At 50.8% G+C, this 24,927-nt stretch overlaps 2 protein-coding genes across 12 annotated transcripts in view; one reads left to right on the forward strand and one right to left on the reverse strand.

Annotated features, from left to right (window-relative positions):
* Positions 1-201: 201 nt before the first annotated feature.
* CDPF1 (cysteine rich DPF motif domain containing 1) lies at positions 202-8,815 on the forward strand. 8 transcript variants are annotated; one of them, XM_027540507.1, is made up of 4 exons: positions 202-265; positions 5,185-5,297; positions 6,153-6,264; positions 8,234-8,815. In XM_027540507.1, the coding sequence occupies exons 2-4, from the start codon at positions 5,185-5,187 to the stop codon at positions 8,378-8,380; spliced, it is 372 nt and encodes a 123-aa protein (XP_027396308.1). In that variant the 5' UTR covers positions 202-265; the 3' UTR covers positions 8,381-8,815. The 8 variants fall into 8 exon arrangements, with proteins under 8 accessions (XP_027396308.1, XP_027396305.1, XP_027396301.1 ...); XM_027540504.1 differs by having other exon boundaries at positions 240-648; XM_027540500.1 differs by lacking the exon at positions 202-265 and adding an exon at positions 275-1,053.
* A 169-nt stretch (positions 8,816-8,984) lies between these two features.
* The window catches only part of PPARA (peroxisome proliferator activated receptor alpha), a 73,931-nt gene continuing 57,988 nt past the window's right edge, over positions 8,985-24,927 (reverse strand). For 3 of the 4 annotated variants that reach the window (XM_027540499.1, XM_027540497.1, XM_027540498.1), the window contains 2 exons: positions 20,516-20,963; positions 15,739-16,331 (listed from right to left, as the gene is read on the reverse strand). In XM_027540499.1, coding sequence (XP_027396300.1) covers positions 16,084-16,331; positions 20,516-20,963 — 696 coding nt within the window. In that variant the 3' untranslated portion in view covers positions 15,739-16,083. Of the gene's footprint in view, positions 16,332-20,515; positions 20,964-24,927 lie in introns of all 4 variants that reach the window. The other variant, XM_027540496.1, reaches the window with a different exon arrangement.

The raw sequence follows: 24,927 nt of genomic DNA on the forward strand, positions 1-24,927 counted from the left end.
CAAGAATACCGGAGTGGGTTACCATGCCCTCCTCCAGGGCACTCTTCCTAACCCAGGGATCGAACCCAGATTTCCCGCATCGCGAGCGCAGTCTTCACGTTCTGAGTCACCGCTGAAGCCAAGCGGAAGGCGAAAAGGAAGTCCGCCGCGAAGCCCCGCCCCACCCCACCCCCCGCGCAGGCGCCCAGGGCACGCAGTGGCGGGGGCGGGGGCGGGGCCGCGCACGCGCCCAGGGCTGGGCCTCGCAGCCGCGGAGGCAGCGGAGGTGAGTGGCGCGGCCTAGCGGCCTGGCGGGAACGCGAGGGGACGTGTGCGGCCGCGCGCCGGTCACCTCACCGGCGTCTCCCGCTGCCCTGGCCGGGCCTGGGCTCCTCCGCGGAGGACTAGGGGGTTCTGAAGGGAGTGGCGGGCGCCTTGGAGCCAGGCCGCGGAACTTGCGCCCGGCTCGTTCCCGCGCTGCGCGGCGCTGCGGGCCCGGGAGCCGTCCGAGGGCCGGTCGGCTGACTGGACAGAACCGAGGGGGAAAAGTCAGTGAACTTGACGGCAGGGCGGCAGACACGACGCGAACTGAAACGCAAAGAGAGTGACAGCAGAGGTTCCGAGAACCGCGGGGACACTACCCGAGCTCAGCGTACTTGCGGTTGAGATGTCCGTGGGAGACGAGAGGGAAGGGGGCTGAAGAAGAAATCCATGAAGTGATAATGGTTAAGGATTTTCCTAAACTACAGATCAAACTGCTTAATGCAGCACAAGCAGGATAAGTAGGTTTAAAAGAGGTGAGGGTGGCGGGGAAGTCGATATATATTCAAACCGCTGAAAGCCGAAGGTGAAGAGAGAAACTTCAGGGCAGCCAGAGGGAAGTCCCCTAGGTGGAGACACGAGGGAGACCCTCCAGGCGGCTGGAAGGCCAGGAACGAGGCCGGGAGGTGGGAGAGCGCAGGGAACGCGTGGAGGATGCCGGGCCGCAGCGCAGCCTGCTGTATGGACAGTGGACGGCGGAGTCTTTGGGAAAAGATAATTCCTGAATTAAAGAGGCCTCACATGCCCAGGAAGGTTTGAAACACCACTCAGAGCCTTGAGTTTTGTAAAATCCTGTTGAATTCTCTCATGCTTACAGTTTATGCGTCTCCTGAAATGATGGTGCCGTTTCTTCCTGTATTGTTACTCTCCTGAGTTGCATTCACTAGTTTTCGAATGTTGAACCAGGTTTGCATTCCTGGGTGGAGTCCAGTCTGCACTGATGCTCTAGGCTTCTTATGTATTATTGGATTCAGTTTGCTAATATTGTGCTGAAGAATTTTGTTTGTGAAGGATATTGCTCCGTTGTGTTGTTCCGTGGCTTCAGTTCAGTTCGGTCTCTCAGTCGTGTCCGACTCTGCGACCCCATGAAATGCAGCATGCCAGGCCTCCCTGTCCATTACCAACTCCCGGAGTTCACTTAGTCGTGTCCAATTCTTTGTGACCCCATGGACTGCAGCACGCCAGGCTTCCCTGACCTTCACTATCTCTGGGAGTTTGCTCAAACTCATGTCTGTTGAGTCGGTGGTGCCATCCAACGATTTCATCTTCTGTCACCCCCTTCTCCTCCTGCCCTCAATTTTTCCCAGCATCAGGGTCTTTTCCAGGGAGTTGGCTCTTCACATCAGGTGGCTAAAGTATTGGATCTTCAGCTTCAGCATCAGTCCTTCCAGTGGACATTCAGGGTTGATTTCCTTTTGGATTGACTGGTTTGATCTCCTTGCAGTCCAACGGATTCTCAACAGTCTTCTCCAGCACCACAATTTGAACGCATCAATTCTTTGGCGCTTAGCCTTCTTTATGGTCCAACTCTCACATCCCTACATGACTACTGGAAAGGCCATAGCTTTGACTATACGGACCTTTGTCAGCAAAGTGACGTCTCTGCTTTTTAATACACTGTCTAGGTTTGTCATAGCTTTGTAGTTTTCCTATAATTAGTTCAGTTCAGTCTCTGAGTTGGGTCTGACTCTTTGCAACCCTTGGACTGCTGCACACCAGCCTTCCCAGTCCATCACCAACTCCTGGAACTTGCTCAAGCTCATGTCCATTGAGTCAGTGATGCCGTCCAACCATCTCATCTTCTGTTTTCCCCTTCTCCTCCTGCCTGCAATCTTTCCCAGCATCAGGGTCTTTTCCAAGGAGTCAGTTCTTCTCATGAGGTGGCCAAAATATTGGAATTTCAGCCTCAGCATCACTCCTTCCAATGAATATTCAGGACTGATTTCCTTTAGGATGGACTGGTTGGATCCCCTTGCAGTCCCGGGGACTCTCAAGAGTCTTCTCCAACACCATAGTTCAAAAGCATCAATTCTTTGGTGCTCAGCGTTCTTTATAGTCCAACTCACATCCATACATGACCACTGGAAAAACCATAGCTTTGACTAGATGGACCTTTGTCAGCAAAGTAATGTCTCTGCTTTTTAATATGCTGTCTAGATTGGTCATAACTTTTCTTCCCAGGAGCGAGCATCTTTTAATTTCATGGCTGCAGTTACCTTCTGCAGTGATTTTGGAGCCCAAGAAAATAAAGGCTGTCACTGTTTCCATTGTTTCCCCATCTGTTTGCTATGAAGTGATAGGACTGGATGCCATGACCTTAATTTTTTGAATGTTGAGTTTTAAGGCAGCTTTTTCACTCTCCTCTTCCACCTTCATCAGGAGGCTCTTCAGTTCCTCTTGACTGTCTGCCATAAGGGTGGTGTCCTCTGTGTATCTGAGGTTACTGACATTTCTCCCGACATCTTGACCCCACCTGTGCTTCACCCAGCCCGCGTTTCAGCTGATACACTCTGCGTAAAAGTTACATATATGCAGTACACAGCCTGGACGCACTCCTTTCCCAATTTGGAGCTAGTCGTTGTTCCCTGTCTGGTTCTAACTGTTGGCTTCTTGACCTGCATATAGGTTTCTCAGGAGGCAGGTGAGATGCTGTGGTATTACCATCTTTTGAAGAATTTTCCACAGTTGTGATCCACACAGTCAAAGGCTTTGGCATAATCAATAAAGCAGAAGTAGATATTTTTCTGGAATTCTCTTGCTTTTTCTGTGATCCAATGGATGTTAGCAATTTGATCTCTGGTTCTTCTGCCTTTTCTAAATCCAGCTTGAACATCTGGAAGTTCATAGTTCACGTACTGTTGGAAGTCTGGTTTGGAGAATTTTGAGCATTACTTTAGTAGTGTGTGAGATGAGTGCAGTTGTGTGGTGGTTTGAATAGTCTTTGGCATCGCCCATCTTTGGGATTGGAGTGAAAACTGACCTTTTCCAATCCTGTGACCACTGCTGAGTTTTCCAAATTTCTTGGTATATTGAGTGCAGCACTTTCACAGCATCCATCTTTAAGGTTTTGAAATAGCTCAGCTGGAATTCCATCACCTCCACTAGCTTTGTTCGTAGTGATGCTTCCTAAGGCCCGCTTGACTTCAAATTACAGAATGTCTGGCTCTAGGTGAGTGATCACACCATTGTGATTATCTGGGTCATGAAGATGTTTTTTGTATAGTTCTTCTGTGTATTCTTGCCACCTCTTCTTAATATCTTCTGCTTCTGTTAGGTCCATACCATTTCTGTCCTTTATCGTGCCCATCTTTGCATGAAACATTCCCTTGGCGTCTCTAATTTTTTGAAGAGCTCTCTAGTCTTTCCAGTTGATGCTGTCAGGTATCAGTTAACCAATTATCAGCTAATAGTCTAGTCTAGTTAATGGTATCAAGGTAATCCTGGAAGTTTTGGTAGTTCATGTGATACTAGCCTCAGAATTTCTTTGCAAGTACTCCTTTCTCTGTATTCTTTTTTCCTATGGTTGATTTATTTGCGTTTGGTTGCACTGGGTCTTTGCCGCGAGCGGGCCTTCTCTGGTTGCGGGGCGCAGGGGCTGCTCTCTGGTTGTGGTGTGCGGGCTTCTCGCTGCGGTGGTTTTCTTACCGCAGAGCACAAGCTCTGTGGTGCATGGGGCTTCAACAGTTGCGGCTCCCATGCTCTTGGATGCATGGGCTTAGTTGCTCCTCCACATGGGGCATCTTCCTGGTATCAGGGATCCATCCTTTGTATCCTGCATTGGTGGGTGGATTCCATACCACTGAGCCACCAGGAAAGCCACCCTGCTCTGTATTCTGAATGTTTCTGTAGGTTGGTGTTACTCATGTAAATGCTTGACAATTTGCTGGTAAAGCCATCTGGGCATGAAGTTTTGCTGGTGCTCTATTTCATTTTAAAGTAAAATTTAAAATTACAGATTCACTTTTCTTAATAAATATAGGTCTTTTCAGGTTTTCCATTTTGAGTCACTTTTGGTAATTGGTGTTTTTATTTTCAAGAAATGTGTCTATTTCATCTAAACTGTCAAGTTCATTGGGTAAAAAGGTCACTGCATTTCCTTATTATTCTTTTGATGTCTGTAGTCTTAGTGATGTCCCCTATTTTGTTCCTCATTATGGTAATTTTTATCATTTTTCTGTTTTTCTTGATCAGTCTAACTAGAGGTTATCAACTTTATTGACGTTTTGAAGTAACCAGTTTTGGTTTTATTGATTTTTTTCCTATTGTTTGTCCATTTTCTATTTCCTTGATTTCTGTTCTTTATTATTTTCTTTTTTCTGTGTATTTTGGGTTTAATTTGCCTTTTTGTAGCTTCTTAAGGTAGAAAGTTAGATGACTTATTTTAAATCTTCATTTCCAGTTTAGGCATTTAAAGCTGTGAATTTCTCTAAAATCAGCTTAAACTGCATTGTGTATACTTTGGTATTTTAGTTTTCATTTAGTTCAAGCTATTTTCTAATTTCTCTTGGGATTTCTTCTGTGAATCATGATTTATGCAGAAATATATCATTTAATTTCCAAATATTTGGGGATTTTCCATGTATCACTTTGTTACTGATTTTAATTGACTTATTTAGGGGTTAGAGAAGGTACTTTATGGTTTCAGGCTTTTAAAGTTTGAGGCTCATTTTTTGGCCTAGCCTGTAGTCTTATCTTGGCGGTTACCTCATGTACACTTGACGAGAACGTGTGACCTTGAGCGGGTCTTGCAGTTGCCCTGACTGGAGACTCCTGGTGTGTATGGTGCCCATCTTCTCTGTGGGGAAGAAGCAGGCAGTGGGGAACTTTGAGATGTGCGTGGTTCTTGGTTCTGTAGGTGATGTGCCCCATCTCTTGGCCTTGCAGATGGCGTGTGAGACGGAGCGAACCCCCCTGGGTGTGTTCAAGTGCCAGCTCTGTGCCTTAACAGCTCCATACAGCTACCAGGGGCGGCAGCCCCCTGACAGCCAGTCTGTCGTGTGAGTACCAGGGTCCCAGCCCAGGAGCCTTGCCAGAGCTCTCTGGCCTGAATCTGACACAGAGCTTGTGTGTTGTGTCTGGGCCCACCCTGCCCAGGCTCTGGGTGCTTGAGGTGTGAGCCACACCTGATGGGTTCAAGGGCCATCTGGCTCTTCTGGAACCTCCCAGTCCCTCCCTCCGTGTTCGGCCTTGGGTGGACTTTCCTGCCCGCAGCTCCTGTTCTGGTGGGAGTGAGCCCTGAGGGCCAGCATCTGCCCAGGGAAGGCCTGCAATAGAGCCAATGGGTCCCAGGCCTTGATTCTTGACCTTCAGCTCGTCCTTCATCAGACGCCACCTTGTGAGGATCTGACCAGTCCATTACATGGGACGGGTGCTGGGGGCCAGGCCTCTTCCCTCTGGCCGCGGGGATCCTGGGGGTGTTGCCTCAGGACTCTCTTGGTCTCCTTTCTGACGTGCACTGGAGGCCAGCAGGGCACCCATCGGCAGCCTCCACGTGCTCCCTGCGTGGAAGCCGTTTGGGAGTGGGCATCATCCTGGGGGCGGGGAGAGGACTCGTGCCTGCCCCCAGCCCCATCCTGTTGAGTCAGGTGGGGTCTGGGGTGGAGTTGCCGCAGCACTTCTCTGGGCCAAGGAGGAGCAGCGCTCTCTCGGAGGCTGTCGCAGAGCCTGGAGCAGGTCTTGTTTCTGTCCCAGCCTGGCCCCTTTGCTCCTCTCTGCTACTACTCGGTGGCGCTGGGGGCCCAGCCCCTCCCTCAATGCGCGGCCCCGGCGGGCGGCCCCCGGGAGGTCCGTGCAGCTGCCGAGTTCCTGTCAGCAGAGGTCGGGCCTTTCCGCCCCCTCTTCCTGTCCTGCAGCCTCCTGGAGGAGAGCTACGTGATGAGGGACCCCTTCACCCCCGACAAGGGCAGATTCCTGGTCGTCGGCTCGAGGTGCAGCATGTGCGGCAGGCTGGTGTGTGTGGGCCCGGTGGGTAAGCCGCGCGCGCCTGGGGCTGCCTCCTCTCTCCACCCCGTGGCTGGGACCTCACGAGTGCTCTCGGGAGAGGTGACCCTCGTGCCTTTCCCAGGGGCAGTGTGAGCGGCAGCCTTTCCTGGCCTTGGTGTTCCTGGGCCCCCTCACGGTCACTTGGCGGGGGCAGCTGCTCTGCCTCATCATGGGTGGGTCCCTGCAGCCAACAGAGGGCTCGGGGACAGGCAGGCTGGGGTCAGTTTGAGGGTCTCAGTGGGGGTTGAGGAGAGAGATTCTTGGAGGCTCTGCACTGCCCCCCTCCCCACCCCTTAGCCCCTAATCGCCTCCCCTCCCCCACTAAGTGCAGCTGGCATTGTGCTCTTCCCTCCATGGGACCGTGGCCGCCTTTCTAATCGTCCCAGGGCCCTTCCAGAGGAAGGGGCGTGCTTTCCGGAGCGTTTGTTGTGTGCCAGACCCTGTGCTTGGGGCTTGTGTTGCCAGCAATGCCTTCTTCAGTCCTACCCCAGCCCTAGTTAGGCAGAGCGGTGCCGCACCCATTTTACAGGTGAGGAGACTGAGGTTTGGAGAGGTGGCGTTGGCCCAGTTCACTGGGCTAGCTGAGCCTTTTGTGTGAAAGCCTGAGGACGGATGGAAGGCGGAAGACCCTTACCCCGAGTGACTCTGCAGCCCAAGCATCCCTGAGTATTCTGGCTGGGGGCCGAGGGCCAGCAGCGGAGGGGCAGGGGGGCTGTGTCACAGAGCAGATTGGGACAGCCAGTCTCCATCCATCAGAAGTCAAGGTGATGAGACTGGCAGGTGGGAGGAAGCCTCAGCTCAGGCAAAGGCCCAGAGGGAGCCACACTACCGTGGGGCCGTGTGAGGAAACAGGCAGCTGGCGCCGCTGAGGCCCTGTGTGGACCGGAAGCAGCTGGAGTTGGGAGTGGGGCCAGGCGGGGGAAAGCCAGGACTGCCGCCCTGGGAGTTTGGGCCGCACTTGGTGCCAGAGGGGACGGGGCCCCGTGTGGCGTCAGATCTCCACGGTTGTCTTGGTTGAGGCACAGCCTAAGCTCCTGGAAGGAAGGGACCCCGATACACGGGACAGATGAGACAAACAGAGCCTGGCCCAGGTGGCGCTGGCTGGTGGGGCACAGCTGTGGTCCTCAGCACAGGACCCGTCGGGTGCCCTTTGTAAGTTGCAGCTCCCACCATCACATCTACATCCCCACTGGTGGGAAGGGACAGGAGTGCACACACCTGTTCCTTCAGAGAGCACGACCAGGAGGTGGCATGCAGCTGTGGTGACGCTGCTGAGCAGACTCAGCCTCGTGGCCACCCCTGGCTGCAGGGCGGCTGGGAGGCAGGTCCGGGCCCTGTGCCGGATGGGCATCAGTGCAGTGTTAGTGGATGCCACGGTCGCCACGGTACGTGGAGGAGCAGTTCTGGCCTGCCCGGACCAGCCACTCGGCTGTGGCCTCCACCTCTGTGGGCTGTCCTTCCCGTCCCTGGCTGCTCCCAGCACCGGTGTCACCAAGCCCCTGCCCCACCGCCGTGATAGCCGGGAGAGGGAGGGACCTCGGGTTTCCAGCCCATTGGGCCTGGCTTGTGCTCATCCTCGGCCCACGGTGGAGCCCCGCCCTGCAGAAGCCAGGCTGCGCCGTTTCTCCTGGCCGCCTTCGCGGGTCTCACCCAACCAGGCCCATGGCCTGCGGGCTCCGGCCCTGGCTCTTTTGCCCCCATTGCCCTCCTGGAGGCCCACCGGCTCTTCTCTTAGATGAGGACCACCCTCCTGGAGGTGGGCAGCCAGGCCCCTGTGCTCCCCTCTCCCTTTTGCTGTCTGGCTCTGGCCACACCCCCCAGCTCCTCTCTGCTGCTGTGTATCTGGGGGCCTTGCCTCGCCCCCCTGCCCTGCCTGCAGTGAAGGGCTGCCCTCTGGGAGATGCTGCACTGGGCTTCTTGTGGCACTCAGCACTCCCTGCCCTTCTTTCAGGAATGCAGTCTATTCTACTCCAAGAGATTTTGCCTCCCCTGTGTCCAGGACAACGTGGATGCTTTCCCTCAGGAAATTCAGCAAGACTTGGAGAAAAGAAAAGTCCCCTTCACGAGGCCTGCCAGCCAGCGCAGTTCTCAACCATGAGTGCAGTCGGGTACCAGGTCCACAGCGGTGCTCACCCAGGGCTTGTGGCCATGCGGGCTTCCGTGGCCCAGGTCAGAGACGGGGCCGAGATGGAGCCACTGTGCCAGCCTTCTTTCTGGGCCACTGGGAGCCGTGTCTGCAGCCCGGGGGGGCTGGGGTCTGCCTGCAGCAACACCAGGGTCAGGAGCCGGCAGAGACGGCGCCCACAGGCAGACCCCAGACGCCCGCGCTCAGGGACCGCAGCCCCCCACCCGCACAGCCCCCACCTTAGCAGCTGGTGAGACGCTGATGTGGGCTCGCCATGTGCCCCCAGTCCTTAGAGGGTAGAACTGCTCCGTCCAATTTTGTAATTTCTGCAGGGCCCGCGCACACTGCCTGGGGGTGATAGAGACATGTCTGATGAGGGGACCAATAAAGAGCTTTTACTGACCAATGTTGGTGCTGGGTTTTGTCTTCTGGGGCCGCACTGTCCCAGGTCCACTCTGTTACCGGACCCTGACAGGCAGAGACGACCTCAGGCTTGGGTTCAGGGCAGACCCTATAGTTGGTACTTGTTTTTCCAGACAAGCAGTTCATCTCACAGCATCACTCAAAACTCCCCAAATAATTTTTAAAAATAGTTTATTTTTTAAAACCATTAAGGCAATACTGTACCCTGAAATTAACTCTTTACATTCATCAGTCTTACAGTAGGACATTCCAAACATATAAGTTCCCATCAATTCAGGATAGAAATTAATATACATGATCAGTTCAATCTCCTAAAGGGAAAATGAATAAGATCCTTTTTTTTTTTAATTAACGTTATTTTATAGCCATTTTCTAATTGCCGGGCACGACCACCAGGAAAGTGACCAAGGAGATCCCACTCGTTGTCCTCTGCATACCCCAGCTTCCCTGACCCCAGGTGCCCCACCGATCACACCCAGGGGGCTGAGCCACAGAGGTCATTTGGAGCCTACCCAGAAGAGCTCGGCTTTGGAATTGCTCCTGTTTAGTATGAAATACAAGGGGTCTGTCAGCCCCTAAATGCTTTGAGAGCATTAAGGCACCAAGAACAATAATGGACCAACACACACCAAGGAATCGCGCTTAGTCCTGGCTTTGGAAACCGCGTGGCTCTGCCGCATGTCTGGCAAAGGCTTCCTCTATGCCCTGTGTACCCCAGGCACAGACACGCGTCAGGAAGAGGCCCGCCTGGGTTTGGAACAGGTTGCCTGGGAGATTCACGGGATCTGTGGCTTCCGCTGGAGGCTGCCAGAGGAGCAGCCGGTGAGAGTCCCTGTCTCAGCATCTCTCAGATTGCAGAGCTCTTTGGTAACAATCCCCAGGTAGTAATTCCCTGAAGAGCAGACAGCTGCTTACTACATAGGAGAAGTTCCGGGTCTCCAGCGGGACCGACCCTGCTTGCGTGAAATTGGTGGCTTCTAACCTGGGTCTGCCTTGCTGATAGATAGACAGGCTTGCCTGTGCTGCTCATGTGTGAAAGACGAAGAGAACAGATTTACAGGGAAATAAATTCCAGATGGCTCAGGAGAGAAGGAAAGCTCAGACGTGTGTGTGCGTGCGTGCGTGCGTGCGTGTGTGTGTGTGTGTGTGTGTGTGTGTGGTGTCTGGGGAGGGGCGGGCCTGTGTGCGCATGCGGGTGTATTTCTCTTGTGACGTTTCAGCTTTTTTTGTGTTTACAGCAGGTCCAAGAGCCAAGCTACTAAACAGTATACATCAGTTCACACTGATTTCAGAAGGATCCCAATGTTTGTTGTTAGACACATGATTGTTGGTTAGTAAAATATTAGGATTTAAAAAACTCAAATCACAGTATTTAAGATATAGCTATTAACATAGTTCCTTTTACCATACAGTGTAGAAAAAAAAAGTGATTCTCAAATACAAATACTGTGACTGCAGGACAGTGAGTGGCATCATCTCACGTGAGGTACGTTGTTCTTTAGGCCTGAAACAAGGACCAGACCATCCACGCCTTTAAGAAGAAACTTCCCCAAAGCGAATGATTTTTCTTGGAAAAGATCAGCTACTCGTCTCCAGGGCTTCTCAGCCCGTGGCCCCCACCTTCTGTCCCAGGAGGCAGGGCTGGTGGTGGGGTCTTGTCTGCACTCCGGCTGGCACGATGCAGTGCTACACTGGTCACGCCGCTGGGGGTGGCAGTGGTGGGGGGAGGCAAGAGAGGAGGCGGCTGCTGTGTTACCTTCTCTGGGGGAAACAGGGAAGCTGTTCACATTTGACCCAAACTAGCAAACACATTTTCAAATGAAAAAACCTGACCCAGGTCTCAGTTTGCTGTTTTGCAATGTGAAAAAATTGGTATTTCTTCAATTTTTGTTTTTTTCCAAATAATGCATTTAACAGCCACAGGGCCCCCGAGGTCCTTGATGTTATGAGTTGCTCAGTCGAGATGTGACCTTGGCGTGGATGCAGTGTGGTCCGTTCTGTGCAGAGGATCCCAGAAGCATGTGGCTGCGTGTCTTCCAGCTGAACCACATCATGTGACCCCCTCTTCCCCAGGGGGGTTATACTTCTCCCGCCTCACTGAAATTCTGAGAAGCAGACAGTCTAGATCTGAGGAGTCTGGGCGCCTCAAGCCAGGAAAAGGCGTGTGGAAGTGAGCCTCGGGCAGCGGCCTCTCTGTTCTAATAAGTGGGCCGCACCCATAGCAGCCCACTCTACGGGAATACAGTAGGAATCTGCCACACCCCACACAAACAGCATCATGGAAAGTGTTATTTAGCTCTTCAAATGAATTTGAAGACGCGTGGTCTTTTTTTCCCTTAGAGCACTTCCAGTACCACACTTTAATTCGTCCGGCAGTTCCCAGAGAAGTAGGAGGGCCTCCTGTATCCCAGTCAGACCGAGCTGCTGCCCTTGTTTTCACTCTAGTGTGTGTCCCTGGCTGAGGGTTGATGACCATTTTCCTAATTGTGCTAAAAAATGGTGCCTAAAAATAGATGTAAATCTCAGCCAACACTCAGACCTCAACCTTTGGAGCCTAATCTCGGATCTTCCTAGAGAGAAGTTCCCCAGAGGAAAGTGTGCCCCCGGTAAAGTCCTAGCCCTGGGAAGGGGGGGCATGCGCAGGTGGTGGGGCGCAGTCGGCAGCACGCAGCCGGCTGGTTGGGATTCCCCACCAGCCCTCAGGGAGATTTCACGCGGGCCTCAGTCCGCTCCTCCCAGCGGGGCTGTCCGCAGAGCCTCCCTGCCGCAGGCGGGCCGTGCCTTCTGGAGAGCTAAGGCAGGAGTCCCCTTAGCTGACCACTCCAGGCAGAGATTTCATTGCCGAGAATCTGTCATCCCAGAGGAGCCCCATAAGCCTGCTTGGACCAAGACTTAAGAACAAATGCAGATATAGTCCAGTGCCTGCAGCAACAGCGCCGTGAAAACCCTCCCTGGACACCTCTTGATAGTTCAGCCCTCAGTTAGTGGCAGCAGTCTAGTTTGTGACATCTAGGGACAGTGCAGTTTCCTTGCCTCTCTTGAATCGACATGGCTGTTGTGAACTTAAAGAGCAAGCGACCCCTCCGGGAACATGTGCAGCCAGGGGACCAGACTCAACCACAGGGACCACTTTGAAGCACCCTCACCTGCCTTAAATGCAGGGGCGGGAGAGTGGAAGCAAGCCACCCCCGGGGCCCAATCCGCACGTCCAGGCAGTCCTTCCGAGCCCGGTGTTTCCACTCGAAGGTGGGATGACACAGTCCGACCCCCTCGAGAGTCTGAGGCCTGGAGGTGGCACCAGAGCCTGCGCTGACGGCGCAGGTGGGGAGCCAGGAGCACCTGCATGTCTTCCTCGCAGGACCCGCGTTTTGGAAGCCGTGCGGGTTGAAGAGGCACTTTGAGGTGACTGGTTTTCCAGGGTCCCTGGAAGCCCCTACTGAAGGCCAGGCCAGTGGCCAAGTTGGTCTTAGCTGGAAGTACCTGACTCCCTGGTTGAAACAATGGACTTATATTTAAACAGGACTTTTTAAGACATTCCAGAGACGAGTGTGGTCATTGGGTCAAGACAAAAAAAGCCCTCTGTCGTGCATCTGGCCGCGAGCCATCAAAATGCGCCTGGTGTCACGGTGGCTTGGAAGGAGCCAGGCACAGAGGGGCTCAGGTGCGACGGGGGCGGAGGCCGCGCTGACGAAGGCTTGCACAGAGACGCCTCTCTGCCCTCGCCTGCAGAATCTCCCTCTGAGCAGGATCCCCCTCGGCCAGCAGGTGAAGAGGGAGGCCCTGCGTGGGCCAGTCACCTGGGCCCTCGGCAGCAAAGGTGCAGAGTCCTAACCCCTGGGCCACCGGGGAATTTCCCAGGCTCCCTTTAAACGATAAAATTTCCTTTAAAAATCCACATAGGCTTCCGTGTCTCAGGGTGCACACAGCAGAGGTGGGCACACAGTCTCTGAGCCCTGCTCACAGATGGTGTGACTAGGAACGCCCCGAAGGCCCTAGTGCTCCATGGACCTTAGATTTGACAGAGGCTCCTGACGGCCCTATCGACGTGGCTGTCCAGCTGCAGATTTGGGGAAACAGTAGCTGCTCAATTAATAGCTTTCTCATCATCAATCATCCAACCAAGGGCCCTACCTGTGCCTGGAGCTTCTGCTCAGATTGTAGGCTGCTGCGTTCTGTGCTCTTAAATTGGAAGGAAGGGCTCACTTTAACAGGGCCGACTCTCAGGCGTTCTGGAATTCTTTCCCTTCGATTCACAGTCACTGTTGACGCCTGTGTGTGTATCCTCTTTGGGAAGATGCTTTGAGCCCCTCTCCCCAGAGAGCTGTGTAGAGGTCACAGGGTTCCCGGGGGCCAGGCGGACAGCGGGCAGGGCTGTCGTCAAACTGCTCCTCTGACACTGGACATCAGGGAGGCAGCATCCGCGCGTGCAGCCCTCAGACTTCTCGCAGTGTGGCGGGGGCAGAAGTGAGCCCGTGGAACCCCCAACCAGAAATGCCCAGGAGGCAGAGAGGAGGACCACTGGGCAGCAGCAGAGCGGCCCGGAGGAGCCCCATGGTCCACCTGTCCAGACAAAGGCCGCCAGTAGTCTGTGGCCTCTGGGGAGTCTGGCACTTGGTGGTAAGTGAGGGAACGAAGAACCAGGTTTTAACAGTGGCTTAAGAGCAGATCAAGGTGGTGAAAAGGGGTCCCGCCATGACCTGCACCCAGCACCGCGGGCGGCTGGCTCTCCACTCGTCATCTGAGGTTTCTGGAACCTGCTTCCACTGGACCTTGCGCTGATGTCTGCTAAAGCCTCACAAGCAACAAGTGTGCTCCTTCAGTAGCTCCTGTGTGAAGCACTACCATCTACTAAACTGGCGAATAACCCGTCCGTCATCTGACTATCAGCGCTCGGAGAAGTCTTGGATTGTGTGACCCCAGACGTTCTGAGTGGCAATGAGTGGCTCTGTTATTTCAAGTGAATTTCTTCCTATTAACAAGTGAACAATGTCAGGTTGCTTTCAGGCCAAGGTCCTCTGTGGCTTCACCACGGGCTTCCCTGGTGGTCTGGCTGGACCCCAAGAGGACCAGACGCTCGCTGACACCGTGGATGCAGTTAGCCTGTTCAGTGGCAAGCGTGAGCTGGGAACTGTTTCAGATAGGTCCCATGAGAATCTAAACAGAACCTGCAGGTCTTCCGAAAGCCTGAGTCTTGAGCCTCACTTTCCAAAGCCGTGTCTATGTGACTAGACCTGAAAACACTAGAGCGAGAGGCGGCACACGCACAGGATCCAGCCCGTGACCCCAAGACCTCGCACGAGCCACAGGCCTCCAGGCTCGTCAGCCCAGGGAGTTCCCATCTCAGGAAAGAACGGGGACACGGGTGCACCTGTGACTAAGAGCTTACCTCCTTTCTGACTTAGGGTGACCCCTGACTGGCGTCAGTTCTAAAGCGGAAATGCTGTCATTTGTCTCCAGCAGGCCCTTTGATTGCATCTTAAAAAAATTAAAAGATAAAAGCATCACCGAATGTGTAATGTGTACAAAGATGTCCTAATTGTGAGGCTTGTTTTTTTTTTAAGCTGAAGTCTCAGTTTTTTGTATGATAATGCTGGTCTTGGTGGAGAAGGAAATGGCAACCCACTCCAGTATTCTTGCCTGGAGAATCCCAGGGATGGGGGAGCCTGGTGGGCTGCCATCTATGGGGTCGCATAGAGTTGGACACGACTGAAGCAACTTAGCAGCAGTAGCAGCAGCTGATCTTGGAGACTTTTTCAAATTCAGTCCTAGCCATTCTTTAACAGCAGATAATAATGACCTTATAGGACCAAATGTCCTAAAGACAGAGGGGGGAGGGTCATTAAGGATCGAAAGTGCTGCCGGCCCAGGAGGCGTCCAGGGGCTGAACCGGCTGGGGGGTGGGGAGGCACTCTGACAGCTCTCTGACGGACAGTTAATCCAAGTGGTGGACAGGACCATGTGCTCTAGACAAGAACCATAATCCACAGCGTCTCCAAACTGGACTGAGGTTGGAAACTCGACTTTAAGGCTGAATCAGACCTTGTAGATTTTGGTAAAACCACCTTATATATGTAGCTGGAAAAGGAGACAACTCTTGAAATCCTTGCAAAAACCACCTGTTGTGAATCCTGAGACCAAATGAAACCATTTCATCCCCCTACCCTGCCCCACCCTGGCCCACTCTCCAGGCGAGACCCCCGGCCCCACCCCCACGCTATACAGTCACAGGTGCTTTGTCCTCTCCACCCTAGGGAGCAGCTGCCACCAACAGGGGTTAAAAAGAAACAAAGCTGCATATTTAGAAAAGCAACACAGAAAAAGACCAAGGAGCTGCCTTGACAGAGGGGGCCTGGAGCAAGATTTATAAATAACTTGTCAGTTTGCCCCTGGAGACGCGACCCTGGCCCCCAAACAGCTCGGCTCGGTAGATTCAGATTTGATAGGGAGTCGAGCCGAGAGGAATGGGAAGTGGACCACACTTCAGTCCCTGTTCTTCCTGCTGACCGCAGGTGCTAGCTTAACACAGGGAGGGGATCAAGTCCAGAGGGGCCTTGAGACACGGCTTTCTGGAATCTTCTACACGTGCCTGGGAACAGGCTTTTCCACATACTACTTACAGCCACAAAACAGCAAACTGAACCGAAACAGCCGATGCATTTCAACAAGCTTATTGAAATCATTCTTTGACATTCTAAATCCTGTGATTCAAAAATAGCACGTTGTCTTTCTTAGAATTCAGGAAACAGAACCAAAGTCTTCCAAATAAATATTTTGCTGCTCTTAAAATACTTTGGAGACATCTATGTTTACAGGATTATAAAAATTAAAAAGTGCTGATTAGTTTTCAAAATTATAAAAGAGCACAACAGTCAAAAAGCGGTAAAAAGGGAAGACAGACCACGTATTCTGAGGTTAATTCACTGGTAAATTCCTAACACGATATAAAGAAATCTGCATTGATTCACATCAGGCACATTAAAAATCAGACCGCTGAACACCATTACCCCTCATTTCCCAAGTCCTGATTAGTAGCTGCTTCTCACCAGCATCTCAAGACTCTGCACTGCTCTCAGAAGTGGTTACAAAAAAGAAACGTGGAGTAGCCTTCCGGTTACCTAGGCAGTATACCTCCCGTTGTTCCAAGGTTTCCATGGTGGATATTTGTGCAAAGCTGCATTGCTCCTGTCTCGCTGTAGTGCCGCCGCCTCTAAAAACCCGAGAGAAGCCTCTTTTCCGCGCTCGCGTCTGGATCGTCAGTACATGTCCCTGTAGATCTCCTGCAGCAGCGGGTGCAGGGCGGCGTCCGACTCCGTCTTCTTGATCACCTGCACCAGCTGTGCGTGCTCCGTGACCAGCTGCCGCAGGTCTGCCATCTTTTGCAGGAGTTTTGGGAAGAGGAAGACGTCGTCAGGATGGTTGTTCTGTAGGTGGAGTTTGAGCACGTGCACAATACCCTCCTGCATTTTCTCAATGTGTCCTACATTTAGGAGGCCAGGCCGATCTACCCTCAGGAGAGAGGAGAGAGGTGTGAGTGGGGTAACCGCACGGTAACGCCAAGGAACAGTCTTCAAGTCTGAGAAACCAAACATCCTGACTGGACCCTGCCTTTCTTACCCAAAGCTCAGCTGCCTTTACACACGGTCCACTTGCGTAGAAGACAGAGCTACATTTTCCCCAAATCGCTGGGCCTGGGACAGACAGGAGGAATGCTGCTACTGCTAAGTCGCTTCAGTCGTGTCCGACTCTGTGCGACCCTAGAGACGGCAGCCCACCAGGCTCCCCCGTCCCTGGGATTCTCCAGGCAAGAACACTGGAGTGGGTTGCCATTTCCTTCTCCAATGCATGAAAGTGAAAAGTGAAAGTGAAGTCGCTCAGTCATGTCTGACTCTTAGCGACCCCACGGACTGCAGCCCACCAGGCTCCTCCGTCCATGGGATTTTCCAGGCAAGAGTCCTGGAGTGGGGTGCCATTGCCTTCTCCGGACAGGAGGAATACTCGTTCCTAAGTATTTCTTTTCTTTTTTAAAATGTATTTTATTTATTTGGCTGTACCAGGTCGTGCCTGCAGCTCACGGGATCTTCCATCTTCACTGGGACATGTGGGATCTAGTTCCCTGATCTGGGATCGACCCTGGGCCCTCTCCACTGGCCTCGAGGAGCCTTAGCTGCTGGACCACAAAGGAGGTCCCTCTCAGTATTTCTGTGACCTGAAAACCACTGGCTACCGTACAGGGTGGCTGCTTCATCTAGAGTTTATCCCATGACCGCCTGTCAGGGGGAAACTCCCACAACATTAGGAGTAGCAGCTATACACACAAGCTACTTGTGCCTAATATGGAAAACAATACCCTTCTTCCTACATCTTCTTAGGTACTCCGTTTCAACAACATTTAAGGAGTGTGATTATGCTCCACATAGGTTTAATGTGGTATAGAGCACCGTTACAGGTACCTTCTGAGTGTGTGAGTGTGTGTGCTCAGTCGCGTCCAACTCTTTGCAACCCCATGGACTGTAGCCCGCCAGGCTCCTCTGTCCATGGGATTTCCCAGGCAAGATTACTGGAGTGGGTTACCATTTCCTTCCCCAGGGGGTGTTCCTGACCTAGGGCTTGAACCCGTGTCTCATGTTTCTTGCATTAGCAGGCAAATTCTTTACCACTGTGCCATCTGAGAAGCCCACCTTCTAATATAAATCAGACAAAAAGTAGGTGGAGCCAGAAAGGAATGAGGGGATGGATACAGGCTGGAGAGGGGGCTGAGGACACCTGGAGAGGGGACGTGTGAGGCTTGAACCAGGAAAAGTGGGGTGGACACCAGGTGACCTCCCCAGGTTGGCTCAGACACGGGGACCAGGCACCGGGGACAGCTCAGACCATGCATCCTTCCCTTGATCCAGAAAGATCAGCCCCCGCCATGCATACTCAACAGGCAGCGCTCTCTTTAGAATCCCACACATCACTATGATTTTCAGAAGTGTTGCTCACAATGTGGACTTATCATTTTTTTGGAGGGGGGTGGATTGTAAAATAAATATTAGGTTTTTAAAGAGAGAAGTTTTAAAAGAGTAATAAGTGAATCCCACTTCATAATTGTAGCCCCATCATACAGATTTCATATATGTCTCACCAGATATTTTTCTGATCTGATTATAATTTCTTTTATAAAACTGTGGTCACACTACTTATATAAACAGTCATGCATCACTTTCCCCACCACACTGCCTCTTGAGCATGCAAAGGACGGTGGCAGATTACATACGGTTGCCCTGCCACTCAGTGCATTTTACCTCCACTGACTGTGCCCAGCTAGATGGCCAAAGGGACAGACCTCATCCAGCTCCGTGTCTGGAGTTGGGGCCACTGCGGCCAGCCTCAATTCTGCGAGTGAGGGACTCACGGGGGCACTACAGCTTCAGGCAGCAGTGGCCCCGTGGCTCTCCCTTGTGGCTGGGTTGGGTCAGCCGAGTACAGTAGAGGGATGACCTTCTTAGACCCAGGACAGGGCTATTTAAAGGAACGTAAGGCTGAGCCAAAAATCTGCAGAGCCAGCTCCCCATACAGAGGCCCAGGTTTTCCTTCACTGGAATCCATTTCCTCTGGCAAAGCATACTGTGCAGTCATACCTGTTAGCTAACTGCTTATGTTTTTCATTATGAAATTGCATAAGTACACCAATACAGACAGCAACTGGACTAACATCCATGTGGCACTTTATAGAATACTGTCTGCAACGTGGATACAAGATTATGATAACAGTTATAACACGGTCATCCCACAGTATCTGTGCAGATTGTTCCAGGACCCCTTGAGAGTCCCTTGGACTGCTAGGATTTCCAACCAGTCCATCCTAAAGGAGATCAGTCCTGGGTGTTCATTGGAAGGACTGATGTTGAAGCTGAAACTCCAATACTTTGGCCACCTGAAGCAAAGAGCTGACTCATTTGAAAAGACCCTGATGCTGGGAAAGATTGAGGGCGGGAGGAGGAGGGGACAACAGAGGATGAGATGGTTGGATGGCATTACGGACTCAATGGACATGAGTTTGAGCAAGCTCCGGGAGTTGGTGATGGACAGGGCGGCCTGGCGTGCTGCGGTTCATGGGGTCGCAAAGAGTCGGACACGACTGAGAGACTGAACTGAACTGAAACACCCAAAGCCACGAAAGCTCAAGCCCCTGACACAAAACGGCATGTAACCCGTGCACATCCTCCCAAACATATTGCATCACCTCTAGATCACCTGTAATGCCTCAGGCAGCGTGAACAGTATACAAACAGTTGCCAGTGTGTGGCAAATTGAAGTTTTGTTTTTTGGAACCTTCTGGAATTTTTTTTTCTGCATGTTTTCCATCCACGGTTGACTCTGCAGGTGCAGATGAGTATGGAGGGCTGACTGAATATGATGGTGTTATTATAACACATATACATTGTAATATTACTACAATTATATCTGATATATAATAGTGGGTATGATGTAATGAAAGTGAAAGTCACTTAGTCGTGTCCGACTCCTTACGACCCCATGGACTCTATAGTCCATGGAATTCTCCAGGCCAGAATACTGGAGTGGGTAGCCTTTTCCTTCTCCAGGGGATCTTCCCAACCCAGGGATAAAACCCAGGTCTCCCACATTGCAGGCGGATTCTTTACCAGCTGAGCCACAAGGGAAGCCCGTGATAAGAAGAAATATCACTAAATATTAACGATCCCTAATATATTTTGTTGTTTAGTCGCTCAGTCACGCCCGACTCTTTGCAACCCCGTGGACTGTAGCCCGCCAGGCTCCTCTGTCCATAGGATTTTCCAGGCAAGAATACTGGAGTGGGTTGCCATTTCCTTCTCCAGGGATCTTCCCAACCGAGGGATCAAACCTGCATCTCCTGCATTGACAAATGGATTCTTCACAGCTGAGCCACCAGGAAAATGCCACCTGATATATTTTATTACTTCCTGACCCAGGGATCAAACCCAGGTCTCCTGCATTGCCAGCGGACTCTTTGCTGTCTGAGCCACCAAGAAAGCCCTGATATATTACATCCTGTTATAAATAAAATGTGTATTTCTGTAGTTACAAATGGGACATATCACTACTTTACAAATGTGCTGTTGTCTTGTCACTCAACCACTCGGCCATGCCCAGTTCTTCTGTGACCCCGTGAACTGTAGCCCAAGAGGCTCCTCTGGGTTGCCATTTCCTTCTCTGTGGGACCTTCCTGACCCAGGGATTGAACCCACATCTCCTGTTTGGTAGGTGGATAATGTGTTTTATATAAAGTAACATGAAGACACTGCCATACATAAAATAATCAACAGAGACCTCCTGTGCGGCACAGGGGACTCTTATTCTGTAACCACCTAAATGGGAAAGTAATCTGAAAAAGAACAGACATACGTGTATACACCTGAAACTAACAACACTGTAAGCCAATTATACTCCAGTATAAAATAAGAATTGTTAAAAATAAAAAGTTAAAGCTCTGAAACTGGAAAAATTACCTTTGCTACAATATGATCCGACACAGATCTCATTCTCACTGAATCCTGGTCAGTGTCACTGTGGGAGTTCGGACGCCCTCCCCACCTGCCCCCAGCGGTGGCTCCATGCCACTCACATCAGATTTACCGCTGCTGGGTTCTCGAGACAGGAGGCCGTAAGTGCCCTGGCATCGATGCGAAATCAGCAACTTACCTCCACAGCAAATGATAGCAGCCACAAAGAGGGAAATATCACTGTCGTCCAGCTCCAGTGCATTGAACTTCATTGCAAAGTCGAACTTGGGTTCCATGATATCACAGAAGGGTTTTCTTAGGCTTTTAAGGAATTCACGGGTTATGAAGCCATTCCCGTAGGCTACCAACATCCCATCTTTATTCATCACAGAAGACAGCATCGCAAATATGGCTTCGTAAACTCCATACTTCAGCAGAGTGACTTGGTCATTCAAGTCCAAGTTTGCAAACCCAGGGATGGACTTGGCAAACTCCGTGAGCTCGGTGACGGTCTCCACGGACGTGCACTGGCAGCAGTGGAAAATGCGGACTTCCGCCTCCTTGTTCTGGATGCCGTTGGCCACCAGCTTGGCCACCAGCGTCTTCTCGGCCATACACAGCGTCTCCATGTCGTGGATGACGAAAGGCTGGAAACAAAGACACTGGAATAAGTTGGATGACTGGTGACAAGCTGTCTTCTTAATTATCATGAAACTGATGGGTAGTCACTGTAGTTCAGCCGCCTGAGAATCAAAGTATGTACAAAACACAGTCTCCATCCTTAAACCACCTCAAAATTAGCTGGGGATAAAAAGACATTTAACAGAGGACAATATACATCAGAAAGATAGTCAGCGTCATCGCCTGGAACTGGGGGGGATTTCATTGCTAAGGAAGTGAAGGACTTCCCTGGCGGTCCAGTGGTTAGGATTCCATGATTCCACTGCTTTGGGTGCGGGTTCGATCCCTGGTCAGGGAACTAAGATCCTGCATGCCTTGCAGCACAGCCAACAGCAACAAAGCAAAGTACTGATTTTGGCAATAAAGCTCACAAGAAAGAGAATATTAGCAAACCACTCTAAATGTTTGATAATTTTCTCTGGATTCCCAAATACTACTGCAATAGCCAATCATTACAATAATTCTTTTTTTTCTATAAACAATGGTGGTGGTGGTTTAGTTGCTAAGTTGTGCCCTACCCTTGCGACCCCATGGACTGTAGCCCACCAGGCTCCTCTGTCCATGGGATTCTCCAGGCAAGAATACTGCAGTGGGTTGCCATTTCCTTCTCCAGGGGATCTTCCCACCCAGGAATCAAACCCAGGTCTCCTACATTGCTGGGAGATTCTTTACCGACTTTGCTACAAGGGAAGCCCTGAGCTACAAGGGCTTCAGGCCCTGAGCTATAAACAATAATGGTTCATTTATTTCAGAGACTCTAAAAAAAACCAAATCCTAGTATTTATTTTGGCAAAGTCATATTTAAATCAATGAAAAGTGATAAAACAAATGAAATGATCATAGTCACTGATCACTGGGGAATATGTTCTATTTTAACTATGAACTTTTGGTAAGTTGGGATTTCCTGGTGGTTCAGACAGTAAAGAATCTGCCTGCAATGCAGGAAACCCAGGTTTGATCCCTGGATCAGGAAGATCCCCTGGAGAGGGAAATGGCAACCCACTCCAGTATTCTTGCCTGTAAAATCCCACGGATGGAGGAACCTGGTGGGCTACAGTCCATAGAGTTGCAAAGAGTTGGACACGACTGAGCGACTTCACTTTCACTTGGTAAATTATTCGTTACATGCCTGCGTACTAAGTGGATTCAGTCGTACCCAACTCTTTGCGACCCCGTGGACCATAGCCCCGCCAGGCTCCTCTTGTCCATGGGATTCTCTAGGCAAGAATACTGGAGTGGGTTGCCATGCCCTCCTCCAGGGATATTATTCATACAGTAATTCTTAGTTTTTCCATTTTATGAACGTTAGGGATAACCATCCTTATCCAACACTATTGAATGAATAAATTTCGCATGTAAATAAATGTAACTCAGAAAGTTGGCTATCTGTGTAGAAGTGAATGAACAAGCACTGTTAAACCCTTGCTCTCCAGGGATAAACCGGAAAGCCTCACAGGACCCCCTTTCCTGCTGCAGGAGACTGAAATCTCCCCACCACTGCTCCACATGCTGAGACAGTCTCTACAAGCTCCAAACGCTTGCGGCAGCTCCCTAAACGTGGCCTTACCATGAGCATCCAGACCCACCGGTCCTATCATTTTAGAAAGATCTAGGGGCTTCCCCGGTGGCTCAGATGGTAAAGAATCTGCCTTGAATACGGGACACCCGGGTCCGATCCCTGGGCTGGGAAGATCCTCTGGAAAAGGGAATGGCAACTCACTCCACTGTTCTTGCCTGGAAAATCCTGTGGGCAGAGGAGCCTGGCGGGCTACAGTCCAAGGGGTTACAAAGAGTCAGCCACGACTGAGCGGCTAACACAGTGGAGGACAGACGAGATGGTGGGTCATGGACCTGGAGCAGTGTGCTCAGAAGAGATGGTGTCTCTGGTGGGTCTTGGGAAAACGGGCACAGAAAACACTGCAGCTGAAATGTGGCCCGACCTTCATGCGGAGCAGGAGAAATGGCAGCCTCCGAGGGAGCTCGCTGGCTCTTCTGCAGGCCGGTGAGGAAGCAGGCTGAGGCGTTAGGTTCAGTCCCCGCTGGACAAGCACTGAGTGGACGAGCAGCCCAGTGATTTTAAGAACCACTCTGCAAGTGGGCAGATCGCATCACTGACAGAGCCTCCGGGCCCCACGGCATGACGCGTGCCCTGTCTGGGCTCACGAGCATCGGGATGAGCCACTTGCAGGGCACCTGTGGGGTGTCCCTGGCACAAAGGCGGAGGTGCTGGGGTAATCTGACGCACTGTCTTTGAAATGTCTAAACAGCATTCGCAAGATAGTCTTGGACCAAAAAAAAAAAAAAGGATCTGATTTCGCATCTGAGGCAAGGAAATATTTTTTAAATTATCTGTGTAGGACTGCAAACATCCTGAATACAAAACTTAAAGCCAAATTTCTAGCAATCTCCAGTTTGATGGAGAAAGACTAAAACTATCTTTTCCCAAAGACTTTAAAAGCAGGCCAGGTTGACCATTTTGGGGGGAAAGTTTGGGGGCAGTTTCTATGAAGTTGGAGCTCAGATTTAAAGTGGACTAGAGAAATATTTTTAAAGAATAGATGGCAGTGTTGCCTCAATTGCAGAAAATACAATATAAGGCCACCTCGACTTTATGCAGATCACTGACTTTTTAAAAGCACATTCAGCAGAAATAAAAATGTTCAATGAATTTTTTTTTAATGAGTTTTGTTGTTAAAAAAAAAAACTGGGAAAACACTGAGCTAAATGAAGTTAGGTCCTGCCAGCGTCTTTAACATAATGAGTGTACACTGTCCATCTTTAAGAATAATGAGTGTACACTGTCCATCTTTAAGAATACTGAGTGTACACTGTCCATCTTTAAGAATACTGAGTGTACACTGTCCATCTTTAAGAATAATGAGTGTACACTGTCCATCTTTAAGAATACTGAGTGTACACTGTCCATCTTTAAGAATACTGAGTGTACACTGTCCATCTTTAAGAATACTGAGTGTATACTGTCCATCTTTAAGAATAATGAGTGTACACTGTCCATCTTTAAGAATACTGAGTGTACACTGTCCATCTTTAAGAATAATGAGTGTACACTGTCCATCTTTAAGAATACTGAGTGTACACTGTCCATCTTTAAGAATACTGAGTGTACACTGTCCATCTTTAAGAATACTGAGTGTACACTGTCCATCTTTAAGAATACTGAGTGTACACTGTCCATCTTTAAGAATACTGAGTGTACACTGTCCATCTTTAAGAATACTGAGTGTACACTGTCCATCTTTAACATACTGAGTGTACACTGTCCATCTTTAACATATTGAGTGTACACTGTCCATCTTTAAGAATACTGAGTGTACACTGTCCACCTTTAAGACTGGGGTTAGGGACTTCCCTGGTGGTCCAGCGGTTAAGGCTTTGCCATGCAGGGGACGCCAGTTCAATCCCTGGTCGGGGAACTAAGATCCCACATCCCACGCCACTAAGCCCAAACTAGAGTCTGTGAGTCACAACGAAAGATCTCACGTCTCAACTAAGACCCGATGCAGCCAAATAAGTATTTTTTTAAAACAGAAATCACCTGCTAAAAAAATTTATTAAAAAAAAAAAAAGAACTGTTTGACTGCAGAATGCCTATTATTATTACTGGTAAGACATTTCATAGGACTAGCATAGACTGGCTACATAATTTTCAGGGCTCAGTGCAACATGCCAGTCACTTACTCAGAAGCAATTAAGACTTTCAAGACAGTGACAGAGAGCATGAAACCCCAGCGCAGGGCCCGCTAAGCGGGGGGCGGTGTGAGACAGGACACACAGCCAGGACGCCAGCCCTGGACTGGTTTTACATGAAATATTCTCTCATAAACGAAGACTTCGATCGTAACGAGTATTTCATTTTTATAAAATTATCAGTTGGGTTTTAGAAGGCAGGCCTCATTAACAGGCAAAATT

Source organism: Bos indicus x Bos taurus, chromosome 5 (genome assembly GCF_003369695.1).
Source record: "Bos indicus x Bos taurus breed Angus x Brahman F1 hybrid chromosome 5, Bos_hybrid_MaternalHap_v2.0, whole genome shotgun sequence".
NCBI lineage: Eukaryota > Metazoa > Chordata > Mammalia > Artiodactyla > Bovidae > Bos > Bos indicus x Bos taurus.

Bases quoted from the DNA above. Each gene is read 5' to 3' on its own strand.
- CDPF1 (XM_027540500.1), top strand. From the start codon at position 955: ATGCCGGGCCGCAGCGCAGCCTGCTGTATGGACAGTGGACGGCGGAGT. The intron at 1,054-5,184 runs GTTTGAAACACC...TTGGCCTTGCAG, and splicing joins GGCCTCACATGCCCAGGAAG to ATGGCGTGTGAGACGGAGCG. The intron at 5,298-6,152 runs GTGAGTACCAGG...CCTGTCCTGCAG, and splicing joins CCTGACAGCCAGTCTGTCGT to CCTCCTGGAGGAGAGCTACG.